The 19,726-nt window shown below is 41.7% G+C and overlaps 1 protein-coding gene across 1 annotated transcript; it reads left to right on the forward strand.

Annotated features, from left to right (window-relative positions):
• The first annotated feature begins 122 nt into the window (after positions 1-122).
• LOC134459562 (carboxypeptidase O-like) lies at positions 123-18,415 on the forward strand. The gene is made up of 9 exons (XM_063211921.1): positions 123-223; positions 10,599-10,659; positions 14,702-14,803; positions 15,366-15,470; positions 15,593-15,709; positions 15,979-16,075; positions 16,609-16,811; positions 17,044-17,128; positions 17,389-18,415. Exons 1-9 carry the CDS (start codon positions 123-125, stop codon positions 17,658-17,660), a joined length of 1,143 nt encoding a protein of 380 aa, XP_063067991.1. The 3' UTR covers positions 17,661-18,415.
• Positions 18,416-19,726: the final 1,311 nt, after the last annotated feature.

Raw genomic sequence — 19,726 nt, forward strand, 5'->3', positions numbered from 1 at the left:
CAAGCTTTGTTTCATGTTACTGGTCATATAAACCTACGTTAACAGGAAAAACGTGGAAGACTTTGGTCGCATCTAACTACAGCCCCGAAACATACTGGTAGCAATACTGGGCCTAGCCACAAATGCTAGCAGGAGTGGCAGCGCGTCTGGCTGACTGGGAGGTCGCACAGCGCTCGGACATAGACGTATCATCTCGTCTCACCTCTGGGAAGAACATATTCAAGTATGAAATTGCGGTGGTCTGTTCCTTTAAGAAGAGCACACACAATCGAATCGAATTAACACAATCGAAAGTAGCCTATAGCCAAATATTTTAATTAAATTCGGGCGGTTGGTTGAATCATTCAAATAGCCTATATAGCCTAGGCTTATAGCCTATATCCCCACCACAAAAAATTATGAAATAATGAAAACAAATTATACTCTGTAGCCGCCTTAACAATAGAAGTAGGCCTAATTAGGCCTATTAATGAATACGTTTGCCAAAAAAATTAGGCCTAAGCAAAAAAAAAAAAAAGAATTTCCCACGGCACTAGTGTGCCACGGCACAGTGGTTGGGAAACACTTATCATACTGTCACAGGTGGGGGGTGCGCGTTTGACAGCGGCACCCCCACTTAATACCAACTACCCCGAGGAGCATTGTACACATCAGGAAACACCAAGACAACAAAGTCATTTAAATCAAGTATTTATTTTCTATTTGGAGACATAGTTCTGTATGCATGTGTGTGTGTGTGTGCGCGTGTGTGTGTGGATGTGTAACCAGTTCTCTGTCCGCGGGGTCCTTAATGGTCCAATGTCTCTGATCAGCACCTCAAACCTCTCACTCGGTCCGTGCGCATCGTAGCCTCCGACAGGTTGGGCGGGGCCACCTGGCTCGTCTGGGCACGCGGAGGCGGATCAGCTGGTGGAGATAGGAGAAGGGTAAACAGGCTTCCAGTCTCTGAATTCGTATGAATAACGCACAGGGGGATGCTAACTCCCATCACCAATTGTGAATAAAATAGGCCTACACAGCACGAGTAACTAAGCTACTTATTTAAAGGAGCACACGTGAGCAGCACAGCAACCAACACAGCACACATAAAACGATGGTGTAGGGGTGGCCATCCTCGCTGCGCAAAAAGTCTTTTCCGATCGTGCATTCGCTGGGTCCGGGAGTGAGAGAGTGAGTGAGTGACAGACAGAGCGGGCCAGGGGCAGCGCACACAGCGGGGAGGAGGCTTCAAGGTGAAGGCTATGGTGACCAGGCGTGGCACTTAACTTCGGTGGTGAGCGTCCTCCACCACCAGCTTTCCAACGCAACCTCTTCGTGACTCTGGCCGCAAACCTCGTTCAGGCAATATGCCGTCCGCGCCATTCGTAGTCGTCTGTTGCTTGTGTCGTCCAAAGGGCCGAACGCGTGCCCCATCTTCTCCTGGCCCCATCCGGATACCGGCGTGCAGCTCACCCCCCTCCCAAGGCTGCCCCCCGGCCGCGGTAGTCTCTCCGACCCTTCTCTCGTGCGGTAGCTGTGCGTCTCGTCCTCCTCCGGATCCTCCTCGCCATCTTGCCACCTGCATTCAAAAAGCCCACACCCACCCCGTACACCCAATCACCTTTCTCCCTCTTCCCATTGGCACCTGCAAACATTTGCAATCAGTGAGAATAACAGTTAGTCCAAGTTTGTCACCCCCGTGACAATACGACTGCTGTGTTTTTAAAAAAGAAAAGGCAGTGCACAGCCTTTTGTGACACGTCGTGGTGTGACAGGTTATCCAGCCTCCAAAGAAGCAGTCATAAGTGTTCACAATCCGTTCCTGGCATGAATGCAGAATAATAAAATCAAATCACAGTCGACTGGCGGTCTTGTTTAGGGCTCACGCGTGTGTTATTATCAAATGCCCAATGTTACGTGCAATGTCGTCGCCAAATTTAATATTCGATCTCTCTCATGCTGGCGTTACGGGACACACTTAATTACAATGGTGTTCCTGTCTGATTGAGTCGGTTTTAATTGTCTTTACCGGTTCAAATTGTAGGTATGCAAACTCCTGAGGATAGCCTACCCGTTCCTGACTTGAATAATGCCGAAATAAGTTAGGGACGGATTGGGAGACGGTGAATGAAAGACGGTGAATGAAAGACGAGTTTAAAAAGTCGAGTTTAAATTCACATGGTGGTCTTGTTTAGGGCGCACACTTCTGTTATTATCAAATGCCCAATGTTACGTGCAACACAATGTCGTCGCCAAATTTAAAATTCGATCTCTCTCATGCTGGCATTACGGGACACACTTAATTACAATGGTGTTCCTGTCTGATTGACTCGGTTTTAATTGTCTTTACCGGTTCAAATTGTAGTAGGTATGCAAACTCTGTATCCTGAGGATACCCGTTCCTGGCTTGAATAGTGCCGAAATAAGTTAGGGACGGATTGGGAGACGGTGAATGCAAGACAGAAAAAAAGTCGAGTTTAAATTCACATTGTGGTCTTGTTTAGGGCTCACACTTGTGTTATTATCAAATGCCCTATCAAATACCCAATGCTAAATAAAACATGCAATTTGCTGACTGTATTTCTACTACTACTAAAACTGGGGGACGGGCAAGGACGGAAGCACAAATAGACCACAGACACAGGCAGACGCTGCTCTGCAAAAGCGGTGCTATACTGCCCCCCGCATTCCGAATGGCCACAGGGTGTAATGATCACGGTACGCTGCCGCGGTGCGGCACGGTAATGAGCAGATTGAAGTTACACCATCTGTACCTCTACAGTATTATCTATCAATTTTCAACTTTCACTAACTACCCTAGCCTTAGATGAAAGCAGAATTTAGTTTCTTTCACACACACACACACGCACACGCACACGCACACACACACACACACACACACACACACACACACACACACACACAGTAAGGCACTCAAATGCCACATGTGTCATATGGGGCACTGACGTTTAGTGCATCGTGCACACAGTGTTATTTAGTGTGTAGTGTCGAGGGAAAGTTTGGGCAGCGCACTTAATTTTCAGTATGAGCACCCTACGCACTGAAACATAGTGCCGGAAGTGCACAAGAGTACCATTTGAGACACAGAAACACACTTCTCCTTTTTTATGTTGCAGCATGTTCAACGTAGCCTGGTGATGTCATCTTACGTACTTACATTCAAAGACTTCGGCTCCTTACATAGTCTGGCCCAACCCCCCTAGCTCGGTTTGCTCACGGTTCTGCCAATCAGCAAACAGTTAAGAGTGGTGACACAGAAGTCACCTGCGAAGTCCGTTACTGATTGGCTAAGTTAACACTATTCACACTTTTGTCTTGCTATTTGTATGCTTTGGCAACACTGTATCGTAACAGTCATGCTAATAAAGCACAATTTGAATTTGAATTTGAATTCAAAACTCCAATTAATTTAAATTGCGGAGTAAGGTCAGACCATCTCCCACCCTCCATGGAAACAGATTCCTCTGAGCTTGTTCCAGACTGTGTGACGGAGTCAACAATCGGCTTTCACTCAGGCTATGTTCAACGGGCCATGCCACAACTATGGATATGAAAAGGTCACTGAAGTAAACATTAACAATGACCTTTCAGTGAACTGTGAACAAAGTGAATCTCCATGGAAAATCATCTAGAAGTTAATGTGTGATCGATCGATCAGTAAAGACGTTAAATGAAATCATAATGGAAAACATTAAAATGTTCAAATATCATTCAAATATTCTGACATTTCTGTCATTCACAGCAGTCAATGCTGTTTTGTTTTGAAGGAAGATGTACTGTCAGCCAGCAAGCAAAATAATGCCACTATCCAGTGATTTTAGGTGAAGTCTTGAGCAGGTCGTGACCAGGGATGTCCTTCAGCGGGGTAAAGTGTGAATGACCGAACGAATGAACGAACACTGGGTGGTGCCATTACCTTGAATTTCTTTGAATTTAATCTACACCACCCATTGAAAGTACATACAACACCACCACCTAGTGTTCGTATTATGGCATTACTTTGAATTGAAATTCTTTCCATTCGGAATTTCGTACAAGCCTGGTCAACAGCCACCCCATGTATAGGGTGCCCACACCTAGTCCGATTTATGACAATATATGGCTGGGGGGCTCCGTTGGAGTTGATTGTTCATAGGACCCAAATTATGCTGCAACTTCCTTGGTCATGAAACAGATGAATCAATCAGCTACAATGTTCTATAAAGGTCACCCCTACATTAAGGCCCGGTCACATTTACAAAGATAATATATAAAGATATCTAGTTTAAAAAAAATAAAATAATAGTTTTATAACTCAAGTGAACACTGGGGTCTTCACATTTAAACTACTGTATAATTACAACGCCATGCCAAAATATATTTGGATCCCTTTCAAAGAAATGTTCTGGACCAGCATGTCAGATTTCATGAAATGTACAGACGTCACACTGTCTGATTGCTGATGTTTGCAAGAAGCGTGCACTACGTATAATTAGCCATTGATGACGGAAATATTACAGTTATCTATTCTTATCAGCTTTGATCCCACCATTTCCTTAACAACCTGAACCTTCTGAGCTCATGATCATCATACGGTAGGTTGGAAGATTTATAGATAGTGAAATCACAAGACTGGCTTCATAAAAGGCAGAAGGATACCACACATTGGTAAAAGGTGTACTGTCTAATATTTTTAGTGGTTTATTTCCAGAACTTATGCTGCCCATTCAGAATGGATATGGCCATTTACAGTGTAAATCAAGCTCATGAGTCATGACTTTTCCACATCCTGTCCAGGAGGTGTTTTGGCAGCACGCATAAACTACGAGGTTCAGGAATAACTTCTTCCTGACCCCCCACAGTGAACACCACTAAAATCCAGGTTACAGAATAATGTATTGTAACGTTACTTAACATTGTAACTAAGTAAATATTACAGACTTTTGCCCTTGAATGCCTTGTACTTTGTTACAGCTAAAAGTGATGCATTACAGTAATTAATTACTTTTGTAATGAGTTACTCCCAACACTGGCAGCAGCACAGTTTCAATGAGCAGCATAGTTGCAATACTCTGCCCCCCATCCTACACAGTGCACCTTTAAATCATTTTAACCTGGGATTGGCAGCTTTTAGAGCAGGGGTGCTCAACTGGCGGACCCAGGTCCGGATGCGGACCCAAACGCAATGTCATCTGGACCAAGACAAAATCCATCTGTATTTAATATGTATAAATTATACATGAGATTTCGCTGCAATGCGATCTATAGGTGTATTTTGCCAGTCTTATGACAAATAAAAGTATCATCACTATGACAACTCAGTGAGTGAGCAAGAGGCCAGTGCGGCCAGCGAGTGAGGCTATTTTCTGCATCGGTCCGTAGCGACTTTTTTGGACCCTGGAAACATACGAAATTTGGTGAGTGGACCTTTTCAGTTTCTAGTTGAGCACCCCTGTTTTAGAGTAATGCACATACGTAAAATCTTACCGCTAAAAATCTCACTCCAGTACCACAGCATCTCAACAGAAGACATGTTTGTATGAAGGGATATAATAATACTCTGATAAAAAGAGAGACAAAAGTCTGCTGCAACCAGGATTTTTAGCTCTCACTTATTTTTTATTTTACCGTGACGTTTCGGGTAGAAACCCTTTCTTAAAAATAAAAAATAAGTGGGAGCTAAAAATCCTGGTTGCATCTGTCTTTGTCCTCTCTTTATCTGGCTATTTATTGGTCCTGCTCCCAGGTCAGGCAATTGGGTGTGTGAGCTTTTACCTTCAACTCAATATAATAATCTCACCCTTAATGGGAGCATAGGTACCCTTTAATGGTGATTGTTAAAGCATAAAGTGGTGAGTAAAGGTTGGATGCAGATCTTGAGATAAGGAGAGAGGAGATATCAGAGGAATTCAGAGGAACACTTAAGCATTAAATCCTCATTAATCTATTGCTGATTAGTTGATTGTCCTCAACATGAGGCCAAAGATCAGTGAGAACCTTATGACTGCAGTGTCACATTTTCAATACTGTGTGATGAAGTGGTCCACACACTGGGCATTAGCTACAAAAATATCAACTTTATTTCATTTTCATAAACGGCAACAACATTTTCAATACTAGAAATGCACTCAGAGAACAGACCTCTGTCAAGGAAGCTGTTTGATAGAACATTTCACTATGTTACACTACTTTTCCCCAAGTCTTTCTGCCTTGTTTTTCAAGTTAGAAAATGGAATGTCAAAATTCACACTATCCCGCAATGGTGGTTAAAAAATTCCTCGATCAGGACCATCCAAATCACCACCAAAATTGAATTACTTGTTCCTTTTGTAATTTCCAAAAACTTCACAAAGTTTCATCAAAATCCGTTCATAACTTTTTGAGTTATCCTGCTCGGTAGACCTGGTATTTGAAAATGTGTGGTTACGGCCCAGTGCAGCAACATAGGTGGACATGTGAAGGTGACCCCTGGTGGGAGGTGGATGTAACAAGGGCTCGGCAAATAAGTTTGGTCCCAGGCTAACTTTTTGTCTGACAATAGCATCGCAGACCATGGTCATGCTTTTCCACGGGGGTAAAAAGTTATCATAAATAAAGTAGTTCTAGGCCAGTAAATGATCCCGTGTCGTCCTCAAAAGCGACTCCCTGCCAGAAACCGACTGACTTCATGGAATAACCCCCTGTAACTCTGGACAACAGAGGGTCAGCTGCATCACTGAGTGCGTCTTAATATGCGACCTTGCCTCCTCCACTTGCGCTTGTCTCCTCGTCCCGCCTCCTGGCTCCTCCTCCGTGGAGAAAACGATAAAGTTTCCCAGCTGTCAGTCTAGCCACAACAATTTTTGAGGGACTGTTTTTCATTCACCATCCCAATTGCAAAAGAGAAAAAGACTCTACATTTGAGCTTTTGCAAGATATTGAAATATAATGCTGTTGTCAGTGATGTCATCATGACGAGGAGCAAGTGGAGGAGGCAAGTGGAGGAGGCAAGGTCGCATATTAAGACGCACTCAATTTCACTGTACAGCTGGCACCCTCCACTGTCACCCCAGAGTATTGCCCTTTTGAATCCTGATTTAAAGGGGGCAGTCATATTCTTGCAACCGCTTAGTTACGAGTTAAGTCAGGATTGCAAAGGGCAATACACACCAAAATGTATGGGGTGACAGTGGAGGGTGCCCAGTGTGTGTACAGTGAAATTGACTCAGCTGACCCTCTGTTGTCCGGAGTTACAGGGGGTTGTTCCATGAAGTCAGTCGTTTTCTGGCGGGGAGTCGCTTTTTAGCATGACACCCGCATACGTCATATAAGCTTTCTATGCATTGCGAAGCTAACCCGGCTAACCCAGAATGCATTGCTGTCCGTATTGAAATGAGAAATGAGACATGGCCAATAGGTACCAAATTAGATGTCGAAGATGTTATGGAGAAACAGCAGTCATGGAAAAGAACGAGTTTCAAATCAGCTGTGGCTCACCGTGTAACCAGGGCTGGACTGGCCGCCTGGCATAGCGGGCTTTTCGCGGTGGGCTCCGCACCCTTTTTTTTTTTTTACATTTCTGAAAATAGGGGCCATCAAGGGTGGCAGTTCTGCACCGCTGATTATAAGAGGCCCCTTTAAGCCAAAAGTGCCCAGGCCCTATTTCTCCAGTCCAGCCATGCGCATAACACGCAACGTTTTTTTTTTGAGGATAGCAACATTATGGAAGAAAGCAATGTTTTGATCACAGATCTTTAATGCACTTTGCCTGAAGAAGATCTACGATCAAAATGTTTTTTTTTTTCTCAAGCAGTGTTCAAATCCTTAACCCCTTTTCTCCTCCAGCACTTTTTTGATTTAGCACCTGCTGATGTTTCTTATCTTATGTGCACCCTGGCTCCAAGACTGGGGGCAGCCATGGCTCAGTGGTTAGAGCACTGGGTTGGCAAATCAAGGGCTCTCGATTCAAGGCTCGACCGGATCACGGCAGAAGTGCCCTTGAGCAAGGCAACCCTTCAATCCAACTTGTTGATCATGTAATAAGATATTTTGTATCCGTTTCAGGCTCTTCAGAAATCCGGTTCTGCACCACCCAAATTGCATAGGCTAATCCTGTGTCAACGACATGGTTGAATAGAACATTTAAGATGCTTGATTGAACTTAAAGGTACACTGTGCAAGAAATGGTCAAAAAAGGTACTGAAACTGCTCATTGAAACTGGGCTGCCCTATTGCCAAATTGTATCTTAACATGAAAGTTTACTAAGTAATAAACTAATATTTTCTAGTATGGTCCAAGTACAGTCATTTTTGCATCTAAAAATGTTGATGCTCAAAATGGTGGACCATGGAGAAGATCCCCATTTTCATACATGAAAAGTGCAATTTTCCCAGTCATAACGAATACTTAGAATTTGATGGTGGTGGTAAGTATTCATGAAAAATGTAACATTAGAGAATGGGTTCAGGAAATAAACAACTAAAAATCTTACACAGTGTACCTTTAAGGAATACCGTCCTGCACACATGCAGTGGAAACCACATGTTTTTATACTAGGCACAAAGTAGCCAGTGTCCATGTTAAAATCCAGCTTCCCAATGTTGCCCACCTTCATGCAGACTGACTCACCTGGTGACACCTGTCTGTCACCATATAAAATATCCAGAAAAAAGGAAAAAAAAAACGGAAGCCTGGATCCAGATCTTTTGACACAGGTGCTCTAACAGTGAGTGGATAAAGTTGACATCAAAAAAATGAAGAGCAGGAAACTGTGGCACTCCGTTTTCTTATTTTTCAATAGTTCAAAGGCAAATAGACTGCCCGACGCGTTTCGACCACAAGGTCTTTGTCAGGGTGCAGTCACTCAATCACAAGGCACAATATATTACAGCTCCCTTAGAGCAGTGGTTCTTGAGGCTGTACCTCATAACATAAGAGGAGGTGACAGAGAGAAAAAACTTCTACAAAGAGAAACATTTTGGATTGTTACTTTACAGGCTACCAAACCGCCAGGACTCAATGACGAAGTGGACTTTTTACCATTCTTGTGACAAAAAGAAAACAACAAACTAACAACTCCTTGGCAGACCTGTGTCTTTTATTGTGATTGTGTCTTATGTCAGTGTGTGAATATCAGCTTCTACATAATGGACCCACAAAAAAGTTTCATGATTTGTGTATATAATATTACTCTAATATTACTCTGATACTTAACTGAACAGTATTTTCAAGCAGCAGTCAAGACTGGTGTTTTGTGTAACTTGAATGTTGTTCATGCCTTGTGTGATCAAGTTTCATACCTGTCTGCTAATTTTGGTTAAGGGGATGGGCTACACCCACCACCAATGACTAACGGACAGCTGTAATATATTGTGCCTTGTGATTGAGTGACTGCACCCTGACAAAGACCTTGTGGTCGAAACGCGTCAGGCCATCTATTTGCCTTTGCACTATTAAAAAATAAGGAAACGGAGTGCCCCAGTTTCCTGCTCTTCATTTTTTTGATGTCAACCATATAAGATATATTTGGTTATCCCGGCAATTCTATATCACTTAAAACAAGAAGGGTCTCTTTGTATTCAGTGTGTGATTACTTCTGACTTCGACTGTACGCACATACACAGGCGCTCACGTGCACACACCCACACACACCGACACCCACACACACCCACACACAACGGCACGCGATCGCACGCACACACACACACACACACACACACACACAGACACAGACAGACACACACACACACACACACACACACACACACACACACACACACACACACACACACACACACACACACACACACACACACACACACACACACACTCTCTCTCTCTCTCTCTCTCTCTCTCTCTCTCTCTCTCTCTCTCTCTCTCTCTCTCTCTCTCTCTCTCTCGTTCTCTTTCTCTGTATGTTCAACAGACGTTCACACCCTTTTACCTGCGGTTCACACAGTGTCACAGCACTATTATCAGATAAGAGATCCCTATATATTTGGTTTAGGTAAGAGAGAATATTGAGTTTGGAGGTAGAGAAAGCCCAAGTTACAACATGGAATTATCGAGGGTGTTTGTTGTTTTGCTTCTTAGTGGATTAGGGTGTTTGGCACGGTAAGACCACCATTTATTATTTACCGTTATATGTTGTGGAGCTGTAGCCCCTTAATGCACGCCCTGTACCTCCTGTGGCACGCTGTAATAGACATTGAAAGTTAACTACTATAGTACTACACTACTATGTCAGCGCACAGGGACTTTAGTGATACATTACGACTTGGTCATTGCCATTATGGTAACAGCTAATTTATAAAGCCGTGTCTTAAGGGGATAAATATATCTGATAAGTTTTCTATTTTTTAATTAAATTTTCTAAATAAAATTTAAACCTGCTTAGTAGTAATATAACATTTAAGCAATTTAATTGTATTGGTTGTATAAGTTATTGGTTTGCTAGGGGTTTTTTTAAGGAAAATTTGGGAATTTGCTTGGAAAATGAATTGAAACGTTCGAATACATTGTTTTCGTCACAATAATGTGATTTTTATTTGGACTTACTTGGATAATGAAAAGTTATTGTGTTTTCTCTCACTCATCTATTTATCTAATTTTCTGTTCCTCATTGTTTTGTTTGTCATAGAGTTGGAGAGGGTACTGTGCAGAGGAATTATAACTACTATGTTTACCATACTTTAACAGAGGTGAGATGTTCTTCTTTCAGCAAAACACACATCTACTACTGTCTATCAATTGCAGTAATAAATAATCAATTTCATTGGCAAGACTTTTCAAAGTTAAAGATGTACAGTGTAATATGTGTTTTTCTGTTAATCTGTGTTTATTTCCAGAATTCATGCTGCCCATTCACAAACGCAACTTTTTTTCATGAATATTTACCACCACCATTTAATTCCAAGCATTCATTATGACTGGGAAAATTGCACTTTTCATTTCATACGTGAAAAGGGGGATCTTCTCGATTGTCCGCCATTTTAAATTTCCAGACATTTTTAGCGGCAAAATGTACTGTACTTTGATCATACTAGCAAATATTAGTGAATTATTTTGTAAATATCTATGAAAAGATCACATGTCGCAGTACAGAAGTACGTTTCAATGAGCAGCATAGTTGCATCGTACACAGTGCACCTTAAAGGTGTATCAGTTCAAAGGGGTATTTCATGATGTGTATAAAGCAATGGTTAGATTTGCCTCTTTTACCCATGCTGAGAATATCATTCATAAAACACATCATACTTTTGTCCACAAAGATCTGAAAGTCACAGAGTGGATATTGGTGTTAAGTGGTAACCCAGACACAAAAAGGCTGAAACATTGCAGGGAACGTTTGTTTGTACCTCAAGTCAAAAGTCAAGTCAAAGTTTATTTATAGAGCACTTAAAAATACAACAAGATAGCTGACCGAAGTGCTGGACAGGCAGATAAAAGGACTTGAGGACTCCTTAAGACACACAAAGACAGCAAATAAACATAGAAACAAATAAACATAAAATAAACATAGAAACAGAGTAATCTTTGAATGTAAAAAAATGAAGCACTTAAAAACAATATAACAACCAATAGAAAATGCATATACACAATATAAGTGTCTGAAAAAAATAAAAAGAGGCTAATTAAGGTGCAAATAAATATGCTAAGACTACAGAGGGCTCACGTAACAAATTAAAAGAAGGGCAAACAATAAGTAAAAATCAATAGATAAGAAAAACTAGGAAGTTATAAAGAGTTGAAAGCTAAGGCATAAAAATGTGTCTTAAGATGTTTTTTAAAAACCGATAGGGATGGGGCCAAACATATGTGGGGTGGGAGCTCGTTCCAGAGTTTTGGGCCTATGACTGCGAAGGTTCTGTCTCCTCTACTTTTCAGTCTGGAGGGGGGCACAACTAGAAGGCCTTGGTCAACTGACCTGAGGCCCATGGGGGGGGGGGGTGTGCATTTTTAAAAGATCAGACAGGGAAGAGGGTGCCAAGCCATGAAGGGATTTAAAAACAATCTTAAAATGTAATCTAAAACGTATGGGGAGCCAGTGAAGAGCTGCAAGCACAGGTGTTATGTGTTCCCGCCTTCGTGTTTTCGTGAGAAGGCGGGTAGCAGCATTCTGGACTAATTGCAGGCGTGAGATGGATGAAGAACTTATGCCAGCATATAGAGCATTGCAATAGTCCAGGCGGGAGGAAATATAAGCATAGCTTTTAAAAGATAAAAAGAGGTTTAGTCTTGGATAAAACCCTTAAATGATAAAAACTAGATTTCACAACCAAATTAATTTGCTTGTTCATGTTAAAAAATGAATCTAACTATCACACCAAGGTTTTTGGCTGTGTCTTTCACATTGGGTTTGAGTGGACCTAGGTATTTGAGGGGGAGAGCGCTGGTGCTGGGCCGAAATACTAAGACCTCCGTTTTACCTTCATTGAAACTAAGAAAGTTTAGGGCCATCCATGCCTTTATGTCCTCGAGGCAGTTTAAAAGCTGTTTAAAAGCAATAGGGTCATCACCTGAAAGAAGAAAGTCATGCGTTATCACCTTACTGATAACGACTACTGTACACACTCTCACATACAAAGACACACAGGTAACACTTTATAATAATGTAAGCTTATAAAGGATTCATAACACTTAGTAAATAATGAACAAATTATGAAAAAAAGAACAAATGTTTGTAAATGACTTGGAAATGTTATGTTAATATTTTATATTCAAACATTTATAAGTTTTTTATAAATGAATACAAATAAAAATGTTAAAAAGTTTGTAAAATCTTAAATATATTATTTATAGATATGTTATAAAGGATAAATACAATGTAGTTAATAATAAAACCATTTGTTAATGTTTTGTTCACCATTAGTTAATTACTGTCTTTATAAGCAGACATTATTATAAAGTGTTACAGACAAACATACACAGACTGTACACAGACGCTTCCACAAGTGCACAGGGACATTAATAGCCTTCACCGAACCTAGGACAAAGAGACACGCTCTCGCACAAAGTGTATGAATAGGCCTCAGGCCCCTCACCCTTGGGTAAAGGTCAGGGTGACCTGCTGCAGTAGTGGCACAAGCATTTGCCGGCCTAGGGTGCGTGAGAACAAACACTTACACATACACATACACTCACTCCCCCTAAGTGATACACCATGGTGAAACTATGTTAATTGGGACATATCAAAGGAATAAGGAGAGGGGAGTGTAAGATGCTTCTTAAAGTTCAAAGTTCAAAGTTCAAAGTACTTTATTTGCCATTTGTGCATAAACTAGTAGTCCAAGCACATAGGAACTCTTGTGCAGGCCCTCTGAGTCAATAAATAGAATTAAATAGAAAAATAGGAAGACAAAATACATTAAAAACTGATAGAAATCAAAGAGATCAAAAGAATAATAAAAAAGGTGGATCAAATGTTCTTTTTTGCCATCAGCCTCACTGTTGCTGAGAAGAAACTGTTGAAAAACCTTGCTTTTCTGGTAGGAATGCTGTCCGCTCTACTGTGTCTCAGTTTGTATGTGCAATTCTTGTGTTTGAGCAGAGAGTTAGCTGTATGGAGTGGGTCTTTAATGATTCTCTCTGCTCTCCTATGGCTGCGCTGTACATAAATGGAGTCCATGGAGGGAAGTGATACACCTTTATGAAAACTATGGTAGCAAATTCATTGGGAAACATCAAAAGGAATACGCGTAAGATGCTTGGCTTTTGTGAGATGTTTGTGTTCCACCTGAGCTTGGGTCATACATACCAGAACCAAGAGGCCCATGATTGACAAGACAATGGCCAATCAATATTCACGAGGAGAATAATATTAATTAGGACTTGGCTCTTCCCCAGTGAGGAAGGACCAAGAACCTAATTGGTTGAGGGGAGGGAGCCTGGGTAGAGAGTAGGCTTGTGATTGGTTGTGCCCCGGAGGGAAGTTGCATGCACCAATCCGAAATTAAGCTTTGCATCTGCATCTGGGACCTCCTTTGAGACGCACGAACAACGCTCAGGGCTGATCAGTTTCTTTATGTTGCTGTCTGGCTGCTTACAGCGAGTTACTCTGACTCTGGTTCTGGTTGTAGGCCTGTTGCTCAAGACTTCGCTTTCAGTTAAGACTTAGCACAATAGTGTTGACCTGTAACCTCTGAACCAAGTCAGATGAATAAGGTTTTCATCAACAACAACGCCACCTTTAGTGCTGCCTTATTGCAATTCAACTCTAAACTTGAATGTCCCCTGGGAGAAGAAGAGGTGCTGACCACCAAAATAACCACGTCAATAGCCAGACAGCACCCTCCTAGAAACGCAACACCTTCAGCGTTGCTACTAGTCAGGTCAAGAGCAATGCAAGTACTTTCTGAGCTCTGAAGAATACGGGAACTCCACCCACTTTGTCAGTAAGCAATCAACTTTGAGCAGCTCCAGCAGCCCTAGAGTCATGTTCAAGGCAGTGACATGGTTTAAGTAGAGACGTTCTATTGGGACTAAGAACATGTTTGGTTTAAACTTTGGCACAGCCTTTTCTGGCCTCGACCAGTAGCAAAACAAGGGACGTGGATCAACCATGCCGTTTAAGAAACGTTAATTGTTATACTCTATGTCAGACCAAGTCTCCAAGACATTTGAAAGTCGATGATAATCAGGCAAGGTATTGGTGAAATAGGTATTTAAGAGTAAAATTCCAAACGTATTCTTTTGATGTGTAACTCGCAACAAATTACTCACATCGAGTATTTGTCCCTACAGATCTTGCAATGGATGGAGCAGATGGAAAGAGACAATCCTGGAGTGGTCTCCATCATTCCCTATGGGGAGACGTATGAGAAACGGTCCATTAAACTGCTGAAGGTACGTAAATTATTGGTCATCAGTCTTAGGCTGGCCTCAGAGGACATCTGGAACAATCAGAGAATCAACCTACTGTAGATGCACTTGATGTGTGTTTCTTGTTTTGTGTCTCAAAACTCTGTGGGCAGACAGACAGACAGACAGACAGACAGACAGACAGACAGACAGACAGACAGACAGACAGACAGACAGACAGACAGACAGACAGGGTCATTGCAATATCGGGGGCAGGCCTATATTTTGTCTGTCATTACCAGCCATGTTTGCTAGGCTAGTCTTCCATAGCTTGAAGAAATAGACTAATGTAAGCCATTCTGAGAAATATTGTATTTTCTTATTCCATTAACATTTTATTTAATAAGCCTAATTACATTATTATTCTAATCTTCCCCCAAAATACACCCTCAAACTTGTACTTATTGCATGAATTTGTCCGTTTACACATTTACAAAACACACAAAAACACATAGGCCTTCAGAACCTGCATCAAAAGTTCATTGTGAAAATGATGTGTAAATAACCTGTGAATCCGACATACGTGCAATGACATTTTATTTTGTAGATTGGGCTGGCTTCCACTGAGAATAAGAAGGCTATCTGGATGGACTGTGGTATCCATTCTAGAGAATGGATCGCACCTGCGTTCTGTCAGTACTTTGTCAAACAGGTATTAAGAGAAATATGAATAATAAAATACTATGATACACTTAAATAATAATATAAAATGCTTATTATAAGTCAGTTTGCGCAAGGAATGTGCATCAACACTCTTTCTGTGCTTTGAAATAGATTCTGGATAACTACAAGACGGATGAGAAAATAAATCTAATGCTCAAAAACTTGGACTTCTACGTCACTCCTGTGTTGAATATGGATGGTTACGAGTACACATGGCAGGGCGAGTCTGTAAGCGCAATTTGTTTATCCGCATCGAGAGTCCTACTAATGAACTTCAGCTTAATCTTATCTTAATCTTATTAAATACTAATAATGGTGGTATATCAACCAGTAATACTTTTAAAAATAGTTGATGATATGCATTCAGGGTCATCATCGATTCATAATAATATATTTTATGGCGCCACTTGCAAAGGCAAAGGTGCATAATGAGACAGCTTGTGCAACCCGTAATCTTTATTGTCTCACAAACAACCATTACCAATCTGACCAATCAGACACGGCTGTGGAGGAAATCCAGATCGCCTGGCAACTGTGCAGGCTCTACCTGCATGGGCACGGACCTGAACCGCAACTTTAATGCCACATGGGGTGGTAAGCCCTTTTTCTTTTTTTTCTAAATTGTTTTAAAAAAAAAATAATAGTTTATTTCCTGAATTCATGCTGCCTTTTCAGGGGTGCATTTCTGGAAAGCGTAGTTGTTAGCAGTTAGCAACATCGCTAGTTGCCAATGGGGAATTCCATTGCAACCAACAAAGTAGCTAACATAATTAGCAACTACGCTTTCCAGAAATGCACCCCAGAATTGTTAGCTTTTCCACAAATATTTACCACCACCATCAAATTCTAAGTATTCGTATGACTGGAAAATGTGTACTTTTCATAGGCTACATGAAAAGGTGGATCTTCTACATGGTCCGCCATTTTAAATTTCCAGAAATAGACATTATTAGCGGCAAAACATACTATAGTTATATCATAGTGATACAAAATAGAGGTAGTACTGTAGGTGGAGTTGTTTCCTCTATTTGTTATTTAGTGCAGCGTACAAGTCATAAAAGTAAAGGAGCAACTGCTAGTATAAGAAGTATGCTAGCACCACTGACCTTTTGGGTCTTACCTTCCAGCGATTGGAGTATCAAGGAATTGTTGTTCCGAAGTGTACAACGGCGCCGAAGTGTTGTCAGAGATTGAAGCACGGGCGGTCACGAACTTTGTGAGCGCCAAAAGCAAAGACATCCTCTGCTTCCTCACCATCCACTCCTATGGACAGCTCATTCTGGTGCCTTACGGAAACCCAGAGCTCACTGCAGACAATTACGAGGAACTGGTGAGAGAGAGAGAGAGAGAGAGAGAGAGAAATGAAACGAAGGGAGTAATGGACACAAAGTAACGGATGAAAACAAATGGAAATAATTCAAATACAAGAGAAAACACAGAGGAAAAATAATGTAGCCTATTAGACTGCATGCCACTGATAGAGGAAAATGGAAACAAGTGAGAATGCTATAACCTCCTTCACTTATTTTGTTATCTTTTTGCTGTCTGCTTTGGTACTGTAGATGTCAGTTGGTCGTGCAGCTGCCAAGGCTATAAAAGCAGTTCATAACATGAACTACACAGTGGGTACCTCTCCTGATGTTCTATGTGAGTATCACAAATTTCAAACTATTGTTTTTATTATTCTAAAGAAACAATTCAATTTCCTCTGTCATACAAACTCTCGTCCCCGCTCATTCTCTCTCTCTCTCTCTCTCTCTCTCTCTCATATTCACTGTCTCTTTCGTGCATTCTCTATGTCTCTCATTGCCTCCTATATTCTCTGTTTGTCTGTCTGTCTACTATATATGTCTCTCTCTCTTCCCATCTCATTTTCTCCCTGTCTGTCTGTCTCTCTCTTCCACCAGATCCAAACTCTGGCTCGTCCCGAGACTGGGCTCGGTATATCGGCATCCCGTTCTCCTTCACCTTCGAGCTGAGGGACGATGGAACATTCGGCTTCAAGCTGCCCGAGTGCGAGATCCAGCCCGCCTGTGAGGAGGCCTACGCCGGGGTCCACTCCATCATCTCCTACGTCCACGACAAGAGCTATCCCCACAGCGCCGCCGCCAGCCTTATGGCCACCGTGTGGACAGTCCTGATCGCACTGTGTCTCACGGGCGGAAACGTCTTGCCGTAGTAGTCACACATACTATTTCTCAAAGTCAAGTGTATGAGCCTTGGTAGTGTGAATGTGAGTGTGAATGCTTGAATGTGCGGCATAGATGTAAAGTGGCCGCTCTGAGTGCTCGAAGGAGTGAAAAAGCGCTATATAAATGCAGTCCATTTACCATTAACCATTGGTAGTGTGTCAGCCATCGTACACACCAAGTGATTGGATACTTCGCAGAGTTCACAAAAGTGTGTCCAATCACTGGGCGTGATTCATTACGAAGGCTGACACACTTCGAAGGGCGCATACTAGACATTGGGAAACGGCCATAATTATAGGCTACTCTTAGAATCTCTGCCTTCATGGCCCATCAATGGGCCCCAGCCCACAGCTTGAGAATCACTAATCTAGCAGCATCATGCTGAATAACATGCAGGTAGACTAGCCTGATACTGTACATAAGGTACGAATCCTAACTCACACACAATTATGACGGCTAGTGCAATTACCATAACAGCTATTTTTAAAAAAGACTTTACTGTTCTACTGCTTCTCCCATTACAGTGTCTAACACAAATGTAATCATTCACACAGTGCACTTGTCTGGCGGCAAACGCCATACTAAATCATTTGAAAAGAATGCGCAAGGCAGCATGGGTACTCCCAGGCTAACAGTGCACTAGCTTAAAGCGAAATATGATGCACTTTACCAGATAGTAGCCATATATGGTCCCAGGCTATAGATTTGTTTGTATATATAATATAATTGCTATATTAATAACATAGGCCTATATTAATAATATATTACTACATTGTTGTGTTTTTCCATTTTTTATTCAAGACTTCCATGTAATTAAAAGAAGATTAAACACTTACTGGAAATACTTTACAATGTTTGTTTTTTGTGAGAAGCATGTGACCACTTTTCTTAGTGTTAGTAGGTCAATGGTTCCTTGTGGATTTTTATGCATTATTATGAACTCATCTCACTTATGGTAGAGTTGTAGTGGAGCACCTGTAAGTCCTCATAAAGCCCAATTGACAACTATAAAGTTTCACAAGACACTTCGCTATGACCATGAACCTCTGGAGCCTCAGAATGCACTGTCACTTAACATTACAGGTTTAAAATGCCTCATGATAATGCGTACAGGGGTTGGACAAAATATCCGAGACACCTGTCATTTTAGTGTGGGAAGTTTCATGGCTCAAGGGGACCAGCCTGTTGGCCAATCTTCATTAATTGCACATTGAACCAGTAAAGTGAAGTGTGAAGGGTAAGAGCACAGTTTTGCTCAAAATTGTGCAATGCACACAACATTATGGGTGACGTATCAGAGCAAAAAAATGAGAAATTCTTGGTGCGCGTGTAACTGTTGCATCTTTGACAGAGACAGCAAGTCTTTGTGATTGATCAAGAGCCACGGTATCCAAGGTAATGTCTGCATACCACCAAGAAGGATGAACCACATCCAACAGGATTAACTGTGGATGCAAGAGGAAGCTGTCTGAATACTCTGAAAGGGATGTTTGGGTGCTAACCTAGCCTGATAAACCAGACTAAATGTGGATGTCTAATTTAGTCTGGCCTCGATGCATAATACATCCGAAGATTGTTGATGAGAACAACCTTCCCTCAAAACCCTGCCCGCTTTGATTCAAAACAAATCTTTGCGTTGTAATTGGTTTGCCAGATTCATGGCATTCTGGCTTCATTTAATCATTATGCGAGGCCAGACCCACCCGTAGACAAAACATTTTGCCGTCCAGCTGGTGGCGCTGGTTCACCAGGCTAGTGCTAACCCGGAATGTAGCCAAAAAAACATAAAACCACAGCTCCAACTCCATCAAGAGCTCCAAAGGGTCGATACAGGGTCACCCAAACATCCTTTTGAAACAGCTTCCTCTTGCAACCACAGTTAAGATTGGCCAACAGGCTGGTCCACTTCAGCCATTAAACTTCCCACACTTAAATGACAGGTGTTTGTCCAACCCCTGTATGTACAACTACTTCTGAATGCTTGTTTCCTCATGATACAGCTTTATGAATGCATTATAGCCCTTATTGACTGCGTTTAACACCCAACAAAATG

This window comes from Engraulis encrasicolus, chromosome 12 (assembly GCF_034702125.1).
Source record: "Engraulis encrasicolus isolate BLACKSEA-1 chromosome 12, IST_EnEncr_1.0, whole genome shotgun sequence".
NCBI lineage: Eukaryota > Metazoa > Chordata > Actinopteri > Clupeiformes > Engraulidae > Engraulis > Engraulis encrasicolus.

What these genes read in the sequence shown, in the direction of transcription:
- LOC134459562 (XM_063211921.1), top strand. Translation starts at nt 123, where the DNA reads ATGCTAGCAGGAGTGGCAGCGCGTCTGGCTGACTGGGAGGTCGCACAG. An exon ending in TCTGGGAAGAACATATTCAA is followed by an intron (nt 224 to 10,598) that starts GTATGAAATTGC and finishes TGTTTGTCATAG; the next exon opens with AGTTGGAGAGGGTACTGTGC. An exon ending in CTTTAATGCCACATGGGGTG is followed by an intron (nt 16,076 to 16,608) that starts GTAAGCCCTTTT and finishes CTTACCTTCCAG; the next exon opens with CGATTGGAGTATCAAGGAAT.